The sequence below is a fragment of the Galeopterus variegatus genome, unplaced genomic scaffold (assembly GCF_000696425.1).
Source record: "Galeopterus variegatus unplaced genomic scaffold, G_variegatus-3.0.2 Scaffold2746, whole genome shotgun sequence".
Taxonomy (NCBI): domain Eukaryota; kingdom Metazoa; phylum Chordata; class Mammalia; order Dermoptera; family Cynocephalidae; genus Galeopterus; species Galeopterus variegatus.
Window position 1 is genome coordinate 44,496 of NW_007728857.1, and position 10,661 is coordinate 55,156.

Consider the following 10,661-nt stretch of genomic DNA (forward strand, 5'->3'; position numbering starts at 1 on the left):
CGCTGCTGCGCTCCCAAGCGGTGCACTGTAGCAGTGCACCACCGGGCCGGCCCTTGTTCAGCATTTTTACATTTATGTTTATAAGAAATATTGTTCCATCATTTTCATTTCTTGTAGGAGTGTTGTCTAGTGTTTGTATCAGCATGATGATTATTTGGAAGAGTCTCCTTTTTTTTGGAAGGATTGGCATTAATTATTTTTTGAACTTTTGGTAGATTTTACCCATTAAGCCAGCGGGCAGGGTCTTCTTTATTGGTAGAATTTTGATTACTGATTCGATATTTTTATTGTTGGCTGATGGGTATCTTACTCCACTTTGTGCTTTTATAAAAGACCAACACAGACTGGGTGATTTGTAAAAGCAAGAATGTATTTCTCATAGTTGTGGAGAAGTCCAAGATGAAGGGGCTGGCTTCTGGAGAGGCCTTCTTGCTGTGTCATCTTTGCAAAACATACATCTGACAAAGAATTAATATCCAGAATATACAAGGAACTCAAAAAAATCTTTACATCAAAAAACAAATAACCCAATTAAAAAATGTGTAAAGGAGCTGAATAGGCATTTCTGAAAGGAAGATATATGAATGGCCACCAGACACATGAAGAAGTGCTCAACATCACTCAGCATTTGGGAAATACAAATCAAAATCACCTTGAGATACCATCTCACTCCAGTCAGGATGGCTAATATCCAAAAGACTGAGAACGATAAGTGCTGGAGAGGTGCAGAGAAAAAGGATCTCTCATACACTGTTGGTGGGGCTGCAAAATGGTGCAGCCTCTATGGAAAATGGTATGGAGGTTTCTCAAACAATTGCAGATAGATCTACCATATGACCCAGCTATTCCACTGTGGGAATATACCCAAAGGAATGGAAATCATCCTGTCGAAGGGATACCTCTACTCCCATGTTTATTGCAGTGATATTTACAATAGCCAAGAGTTGGAACCAGCACAAATGCCGATCATCAGATGAGTGGATACGGAAAATGTGGTATATCTACACAATGGAATACTACTCAGCTATAAAAAAGAATGAAATGTCATTTGCAACGACAATGGTGGACCTAGAGAGAATTATATTAAGTGAAACTAGTCAGGCACAGAAAGAAATATCACGTACTCACTTATTTGCAGGAGCTGAAATAAATTAATAAACATACAAACAAAGGGTGGGGAGGGAGGAAGACACAACAATCACAACAATTCCTTGAACTTGTTAAGACAAGTGAGCAGATATGATGTAGTGGGGGGGAGGAGGAGGGGGAGTGAAGAAGAGGAAGGATAGGCCGGGGGCCACTCCTCAGCACAGATCCGCTTCCACCTCCTTCTTCTCCTCTGCTTGGCTTTCCAGGTCCACGTTACTACCTACAAGGACATGAGCCACCAAGTCAGGGTGTGCTGCACCTGAAGCCCCTGTCATGTGGTCTCTCCCAGTTCCATCGCCGTGGGTGAGTGAGGCAGGTCTTCATGGCTTCCCAGGGAAGGGTGTGTGGCTGAGAACAGAGCTTCACGTGGTCAGAGCATGTCGGAGGTGAGTGACGGCCAGGACCACAACCAGAACCAGAGGTCTGGGGCCACCTGCTGCGGAGACCCTAACACACCCTTCCTCACCTCTTGCTTTGCCAGGGTTGTGGGGTACAGAACCAAGCCCGTTCCTGCACCGTGCTGTGTGCCTCTCTGCCTCCGTGTGGGCAGAGCCTGGTGACAACTTCCCACAGCCTCTGCAGGGATCTTGGGCTGGCAGGACGAGAGGAACAGGGTTGGCCTTGGACCCCCAGACCTGCAGATGCTCCCCTGGACCTTGTCATCCTGTTTTGCTTGGCCTGGAATTTTCTCCCTCATGATTCTGGAGAAGGGCCCTGCCATGCCAGGGAGCTCAGAAGGACATTGTGGCCCAGGGAGGACCTGCAGACACTCTGCTCACAGCCACTCTCCCTGTGACCCCCATGCATCACCCCCCAATGCCCATTCTCTGCTCTTAGCACTCCACAGCTTTGCTCCGACAAATCAAACTTTCCAGGGTTAAAAGGGCCTTTATTCTTTTTTAGGTAAGTTTTGTTGTCCTTGCATAGGATTTTTCCCACAAAGATTCTTTATTTTTAAGTATCCTCATATATATTTCAATTTTGTGGGTGACAGTTCCTGAGACCTCAGGACTCCAGGGAAGAGGGTGCAATGATTGGGATTGCCTCCCACGGCTGCATCTCATTTTTACTTCTTTAGAGAAAAATGAACACAGAGGATGCTGAAGAGCAACAGGAATGAGGGTGCTTTTCCCAGAGCCTGCCACAGAGACCAAGGCTGTGAGCCACCCCCTCAACCACTGGCCATTTCCAAGTCCTACAGAGAATGGCTGGGCCAAAGAAAAAAGCCTTGAGCTCAACATGAAAATAGCTAAAGGTCTACACCGCCAGGGCTGTTACTTCTGAGCTAAGACAACCTACCCCACCCACTAGTGAAAGTGGTTTTATGAAATCCAGACGCAGGACTCCCTTCAGGATTTCTTGTAGGGCTGATGGTGTGCTGGTGAACTCCCATGGTTTCTGTCTGTCTGTGAAATACACTATTTCTCCTTCATAACTGGAGGAGGGGCTTACTCCATATAGTATTCTTGACTGGTGGTTTTTTCTTTTAGAACTTTAAACATATCATCCCATTCTCTTCTGGCCTGTGCAGTTTCTGTGGAAAAGTCTGCGGTTAGTCTGATGGAGAATCCCTTATTTGTGACTTGATTCTTTTCTTATGCTGTTTTTAGGATTCTCTCTGTCTTTGACTTTTGCCAGTTTGACTACAATGTGTCTCAGAGAGGAGATTTTTGGATTGAATGTGAGGATTTTTGAGTCTCTTGGACCTGGAAGTCTGTTTCCCACCAATACCTGGGAAGTTTCTGCTGTTATTTCACTGGATCAGTTTTCAATGCCCTTTTCTTTATCCTCCCCTTCTGGAACACCCATGATTCGAATGTTTATGTTAGCACACCTATCACCAAAACAGTTATCATTTCTTTGTGGTTATTACATTCAAGATCCTCTTTTCAGGCTATGTTGAAATATGCATTCCATGCTCTTGCATTGGGAGAATTAATATCATGAAAACGTACATACTACCCAAAGCCATCTACAGATTCAATGAAATCCCCATCAAAATACCAATAGCATTCTTCACAGAAATAGAAAAAACAATCTTACCCTTCATACAGAACAGCAAATGATCCTGAATAGCCAAAGTAATCCTGAGGGGGGGAAAAAAAAAATCAAGCTGGAGGCGTAACACTGCCTGACTTCAGATTATACTACAAAGCTATAGTAACCAGAGCAGCATGGAACTGGCATAGAGACCTCCATAGCTCGCCAACAGCCTCAGGCAGTGAGTATGTCTGCCCAGGACCCTGTGGGCCTCTACGTTACTTCACTGTGCTTCTTTATAAACATTCCTCATCTCACTTTCAACAGACCCCTGGTAGTTGTGCTCCCACGAGAGGCCCTTCTGTGTTCTTCCCTCCTTGTTTTAGTTACTGTGTGTGGTGAGGCGTCTGATGACGTTTCTTACATCTGGCTCTGACAGCTTTTGAGTGCCACCCTTCCTTCTCACCCTCCTGCTTCCCATCAGGGCAAGCTGGCAAGAGCGCCTGGTGCCCTTCTTCTATGGTGGGAGATTCTAACCACTGAGCCCTGCTCCCTTCAGGAACTCTCACCCTGATCCAGCCACATAAACACAGAGCCTGTGTCATTCTCCTTTTCTGGCTCACTCAAGACAACGCGGGCCTGCTTGAGGGTCGTGCCCTCTTCCTACCGACATCAGCTATGTTATTAGAAATGTTTTTGTATCATTTTGGCATGTATGGCCATCACAAGAAACAACATCTCAACCTAAGTGTGGGCGAGGGCCACCCCTGCCATGTGGGGAGAAACGACAATTGAGCATCAGCCACCAGCATCCTTCTCTTGCTAGGTGGCCAGCAGGAGCTTCTGTCTGTGGGGAGCATGTCCTCTAAGTGACTGGCTGCTGGACAGCCTGTGGGTCGGGCCACGCTGCCATGTGCCGCAGATGCTGAGGTCCACCAAGTCTCTGTGATATGATTAAATGATCCTAGTAAGAAGTTTTGGTAATTACCTTTTGAGAACAGGAATATGAGAAGGGGCGACACCTCACAGAGGCTTTTGGTCCTGTGTCTCAGCCTGGATCTCTCTGTGTGTCTTAGTGACTGTGTGTCTCCACTGGATGATAAGCTGTGACAGTTTTGATGGTACTGATTTCAGGAACCTTATTGAAGAAACAAGACAAGCGGGATAGAGGGGACCTCCTGCAGCATATCCAGACAGAAGAACGAGGAGCAGGAGGAGGAAGAAAAAAAAAAAAGAAAAAAAAATGTTAACTTTTTACCTCCTTTATTTACACTCTGCTTGTGTGCACTTGAGAATATCTTTTCTGGTTACAATGAATGTTTTTAAATCCACAGATGTTAGTGGCAAGCACAGAGTCATAAACTTAGATAAGCTTCCCAGAAAAATGGTAAAATAGAAAGATAACTCAAAAGTCTGGTGGGAAAAGAGCCCTTTCCCTCTGCTCTGCACCTGCCCCAGAGGCCGGTCCCTTCTACTTGCTGGTTCCACATACCCCTGTAGGGAGGTTTGTGTCTGGGCTCCCACTGACTTCCCCTCAATGTGTCTTGCACAGAATACACAGCCATGTCCTCAGTGGTCACGGAGCTCAGCTGCGGTGAGTACTGGTACTTTCTCTGAGATGGAGGATTGCCCTTTGCAGAGGATGTGTGGAATATATCACCCCATCACATGTGTATACCCCTTCCCTGGGGTGTGGGGAGCCAGGACATCAGTGCATGTGTAAGTGAACCCTGAGCATCTGAGAGGAGCAGAGTGGCCCCTCCAGGCTCTTTCCTACAGTTCTGGGACACTCTAGAGGCCCCACACTAGACATTTGCAGAAGTCCAGGGACGACACCTGTGCTGTCAGTCCTCCATGAGACATCATCACTGTGTCTCAGGCTGTGCTTACAGTTGGATTACCCTGGGAAATGGCCAAAATGAAAACCCAGCCAGGAGAACTTCCTCACTGGGGCCAGCAGGCTCCGTCCTGGGCAGCATGTGTAGACCTGCTGGGACTCTTTCCCAAGACTGTGGAGATGGGGCCCTGCACACTTTTATCTTTGGTGAGGTGGGGGTGCTACATGTGGCCAACACAGAGAGAGGGCAGAGGCCCTGAGCAGGGCCAGGGGCCACGATGCCTGCAGTCCTGCAGCTGCTCAAAGATGGGGGCGGTCTGTGACTATCCCCATGAGAGCACTTTCCCATTCGTGATGGTCCAGACATCCTGATGGCCCACACCTCAGTGCTTGGTGAACCTGGCAGAAAACACAAGTGTAGGAATTTACTGTAGAATATAGGAATACACAGGCAGGTAGGGTAACCTGAACAGGATTAGCAGTCACCTGAAGATTAAACAAAAAAGAGTGGTGAGAAGATGAGACAGATGCAATATTTGTAGAGGTGATGGCTGAGGGATTTTCCTGGACAAAATTGAAGATATTACTCCCCAATTTTAAGAAATTCTACAAAAAGCTGAAATTCAGGGTGTGTGTCAAGACCCCCATAAAGCACATCAGGAAAACATGAATAAAACCAGAATGTCTGGTAACCAAAACAGAGAAAAGTATTAAAGGTTCAAGATAATTTTTATTAATTTCAAATGGATTAGGATACAAACTTAAATTAGACTTCTCATCATGAATGTTTGTAGCCGACACGATGGAAGGAGCCCTCCAAATAATGAGGGAAAAATTAGTGCTAGTCTATAGTTCTGCACCATGCAACTTGTCCTTAAAAATTGTTTCATTCCAAGGAATGAGTTTTAACTGAGAACTTGTTTAGAGAAAAATCAAGTTAGAGTTTATTATCAGCTGCCATGCACCAGAGACAGCAATGGTAAAATATAATTTCCACTAAAAGGTAAATGGTGCTGATTGAAGTGGGGGCATGAAGAAAGACAGGAGGAAACGCGAAAGAGAGCAGGAGAGAGCAGGAGAGGAGGCCAGAGACAGCAAGGGACAGGAGGCAGGACGGGAAGGATGGGGAACTGGGGCGAAGTTACAGGGTTCCAGTCCGACAGCGAGAATAAGTGTTGGTGCCCTGGGGTGACAGTAGATAACATACTGTAATGGGTACTTCAAGGTAGCCAGAGGTGCCGGTCTTGACTGTTATAACCACAAAGAAATGACAAATGTTTCAGGGGTAGATATGCTAACTCTTCTGATTAGATTATTATCCAATAATAATATTATCCAATAACTATCCAATACCATTATACATTAATAATATTATCCAATAATAATGAAACAACAAATGGTGCCCCATAAACATACAGGATGGAAAAAAAGTAAATTAAAATACAAATAAATGTTGAAGGGATGAAAAATATATTTTGCTGTATATGTTTCTAAAAAACAGGTGTAACATCAACAAACAGAACATCAGTGAGATTTAGGATGAGAGTTGGATCGCGATCAGGTGCACTACCCCCTTGCACTGTGTAAAGTGTCTGCAGAGGTTGACAGGTCAAATATTCTCCTGCTCTTTTCAAAAACACTAAAGAGAAAGTAAAACAGTATAAAATTAGAGGAAATGTGGCATGATGCATAATAACATGTCAGTCATGAAAAGGCAGAATTCAAAAGGGGATATACATGGGATATCAGCACATGGAAGAAAAAGTGTCACCTGATCCAGCCTTCAAAGTACAGCTGTGAGCACTGTGTAAAGTGTCTGCAGAGGTTGACAGGTCAAATATTCTCCTGCTCTTTTCAAAAACACTAAGGAGAAAGTAAAACAGTATAAAATTAGAGGAAATGTGGCATGATGCATAATAACATGTCAGTCATGAAAAGGCAGAATTCAAAAGGGGATATACGTGGGATATCAGCACATGGAAGAAAAAGTGTCACCTGATCCAGCCTTCAAAGTACAGCTGTGATCACCTGACGTTCAGAGAAAGCGGCCACATTTGCAAGACAAAAGGGAAATATTTATAGTTTGAAAGACAAAGTAACTTCTGTTTCTGATTGTGGCTCTGGATTTTCCCTCCCTCTTAAATAACGACAAAATTGTAAAAACTTTGTGAAATGCTTCTTCTCAGCCTCTGGACACCAGCAGAGGGCCCACTTGTGTCTCCTGCTGAGAAGTGACCTGCATATGCACATGAGGAAAGCCCAAAGCCAGGAAAGACCCACAGGGAAGGGAGAGAGAGAGCAACACCAGGAGCTCACACAGGGTGAGGAGAAGTCTCTGTTCCCAAGAGATGGTGTGAAAAATACTCCTAATTCAGGCAGATCCAGGTAGAGTTCTCGGAAGGCTTCTACAGAGTCTTGGAGAAAAACTGACCCTGCAGTAACTGCTGATCTGGTGACCCCAAACAAAGCGCCAAAGCAAAATACAAAAACATCAAGCTGTTTCCAAACACCTGAACTAAGATCAGAAAAATACATGTACATTTACAGGGACGGGAAAGAAAATCAACACCCAACTGGGTAATATTTACATTGTATACCTTCACATGCCAAAGAATGAGGAACTGCGACCCACAGCAGAGAGAAATATGAACCCATAGAAACAGCCCCAGTGTGACATGGGTAGCACAATTTGTAGACAAGCTCTAGAAAATGTAATAACTGCACGGTATATATTCCAGAATCATAGGAAAAGACGGATCGTGGTAAAAGGACTCACCCTTGCCCCCTCTCCCTTTTCCCTTCCAAGTGAGCACGCACAGACGTGACCCTTGCTCTTATCCCACCTCCAGCCCAGCTGGCATATGGCCCAGGCACCCCCACTGCCACGCCCTGGGACTGTTGCCTAATTCCCTCTGGTTGTCCAGGTAACCAACATGGGCTGGGATGCTGGGGCCTGAGGGGCCTTTGTTCTCTGTCACTCTCTCCTTGGCAGGGAAGGGGCCACTGCAGGCAGCTCAGCCCTGGCTCCACTGAGGACACTCCCTTTAGCCATTCCCTCCAGACAAACACTCCTGAGCTGGAGGATGAGGCTGGCAGAGGGACAGGTCATCCTCAAGGCCGCCGTCTGGCTGCTCGGGTTCTGGGCGCTCCTGGCTCCAGTCCAGTCTTCTCAAGGCCGCCCCTCATGGCGCTATGTCTCCTCAGAGGTGGTGATTCCTAGGAAGGAGATGCACCATGGCAAAGGCGTTCAGGTGCCAGGCTGGCTCTCCTACAGCCTGCGTTTTGGGGGCCAGAGACATGTCATCCACATGAGGCGCAGGAAGCTTCTTTGGCCCAGACATCTGCTGGTGATGACTCAGGATGACCAAGGAGCCCTGCAGATGGATTTCCCCTACATCCCTCCAGACTGTTACTACCTGGGCTACCTGGAGGACATTCCTCTATCCATGGTCACCGTAGACACGTGCTATGGAGGCCTCGAAGGGATCATGAAGTTGGATGACCTCGCCTATGAAATCAAACCCCTCAAGGATTCCAGCAGGTTTGAACATGTTGTTTCTCAGATAGTGGCCGACACCAATGCAATGGGTCCAATGTATAGACTAGGACACCGGGATGTCATAGACCCCCTCTTCTCTGTGGCAAACGCCAGTGGGGCACCCAGGATCTCTAGCACGTTGTATTCATCCCATGAAGCCATTGTGAAAGGACATATACAGGCTGCCAATTCAATCTATCGTATATTCAACAATGTTACATCATGTGTAACGTATTTGATACGTATCTCCAGGCTACTTGACAGCTTTTTACATAATTTGCATTTTGGGTATTATTTTTATTTGATGACCATTTATAATCAAAATGATCCAGTCTCCTCCTACAATGATTTTAGAGTGCCAGGAAGTCCAATGTATAATTATTATAAGCAAGTCTTTTTTGATAATTATCAGCCCCATTCTTCAGTAATAATCATTAAAGATAGACCACATGAAGCTGACTTTGAGCCGGATGATTATGGCCTGTGCTCTGCCACTGGCCTCATCTTTACTGGTGAACTAGGCAGGCATTATTTATTGTTGTCTATCATAGTAACCAATCAAATTGGGAGAACTATTGGCCTTGCTTACGATTCCCCAGATGACTGCGTATGCCAGAGAAGGACGTCCTGTATCATGTTCCGATTCCCTGGACTGACGGACGCGTTCAGTAATTGTTCTTATCTGCATGTTCAAAACATAGTAAACCATCGACGCTGGTGCGTTTTCCATCAATCCCGGCGTGTTTTAAATGAAACGGACGTTCGTTGTGGAAACTATAGAGTGGACAGGACTGAGCAGTGTGACTGTGGCTCCTTCAAGCAGTGTTATGACACTGCGTGCTGTACTAGTGACTGTCAGTTAACACCTGGAAGCGCCTGTCATGTAGGAGCTTGCTGTACGAACTGTACCTACTCTCCTATTGGGACTCTGTGCAGACCTATCCGAAATATATGTGATCTCCCCGAGTACTGCCAGGGTGACACCTTTACATGCCCTGACGACTTTTACATGCAAGATGGCACCCCGTGCACTGAAGAGGGCTACTGCTATAAAGGAAATTGCACAGACCGCTCTATGCACTGCAAGGAAATCTTTGGTGCACATGCTCACAACGCTGATGAGACGTGCTATAGTATAAATACAGTAGCCAACAGATTTGGCCACTGTTTTAGATATGAAGAGTCCTTCACTTATGGTCGTTGTGACAACAGAGACAGGATGTGTGGGAGGCTGCAATGTACGAACGTCACCCACATTCCCCGATTACAGGAACACGTCTCGTTCCATCACTCTTTAATAGACGGGGTCCCCTGTTTGGGGGTGGACACACACCGTTCGACAGGGTCATTAGATGTTGGACACGTGAGAGCGGGTACACCCTGTGCTCCTGATATGTTCTGTAAAGATAACCATTGCAATGAGACGATGAGTTCACTGAATTACGACTGTGTCCCTGAGAAGTGCAGTTTTAGAGGAGTTTGCAACAATAGGAAGAACTGTCACTGCCATGTGGGCTGGGACCCTCCACTGTGCCAAAGAAAGGGTGCTGGTGGGAGTCAGGACAGCGGACCCCCTCCGAGAAGAGTGCGCTCGGTAACACAGAGCAAGCAAGCATTGGTATATTTGAGACTGGTCCTTGGTCGTATTTATGCCTTAATAGCTGTACTGCTTATTGGGGTGGCCACAAATGTGCGATCTATAAGTACCACGACAGTTAAGGAAGGGACATATTCTGAGCCTGAAGGTAAAAAAATAAGAAATACTGAGCCTGAATAAGGGATAAGCCCAGACCCTGTGAAAATGTGAAGATTATAGAAAGATCATTCATGAATAAGAACCAGGAGAACTGATGGCAAAGCTCAAGTACACACTTGTTGAAGTCTGCAGGAGACATGGGCCTCCCTCATGTCACGGGTGAAAGGGAGGCGCTGGCCTTCTGACACCGTCCTCCTTGACAAGGCTGAAGCTCAGTCTGAAATAAATCTCTGAAAACCACTCACTGGTGTCTTCTGCATCTTTGTATAAGCCTTTAGGAGCCCACACTGAGCCTGGGCCTCTGGTCAGGGGAGGAGACCTGAGTCAGCAGCTGGGTCTTGACGTGAGGTCGCTGGTCCCACAGTTAAGGGAAGTCGTCACCAACTCTTTTAAGGGCACAT

The 10,661-nt window shown here is 46.2% G+C and overlaps 2 protein-coding genes across 2 annotated transcripts in view; both read left to right on the forward strand.

Moving 5' to 3' along the window:
* LOC103598802 (disintegrin and metalloproteinase domain-containing protein 21-like) overlaps window positions 1-1,456 on the forward strand; it is an 8,687-nt gene extending 7,231 nt beyond the window's left edge. The window contains 1 exon segment of the mRNA XM_008582864.1: window positions 1,356-1,456. Within this exon segment, the coding sequence (XP_008581086.1) occupies window positions 1,356-1,456 (101 nt within the window).
* Window positions 1,457-8,049: 6,593 nt separating this feature from the next.
* LOC103598803 (disintegrin and metalloproteinase domain-containing protein 21-like) lies at window positions 8,050-10,281 on the forward strand. Its single transcript, XM_008582865.1, has one exon. It carries the CDS (start codon window positions 8,050-8,052, stop codon window positions 10,279-10,281), a length of 2,232 nt encoding a protein of 743 aa, XP_008581087.1.
* The last annotated feature ends 380 nt before the right edge of the window (window positions 10,282-10,661 follow it).

Coding starts and splice junctions, on each gene's coding strand:
- LOC103598803 (XM_008582865.1), top strand. CDS start 8,050: ATGAGGCTGGCAGAGGGACAGGTCATCCTCAAGGCCGCCGTCTGGCTG.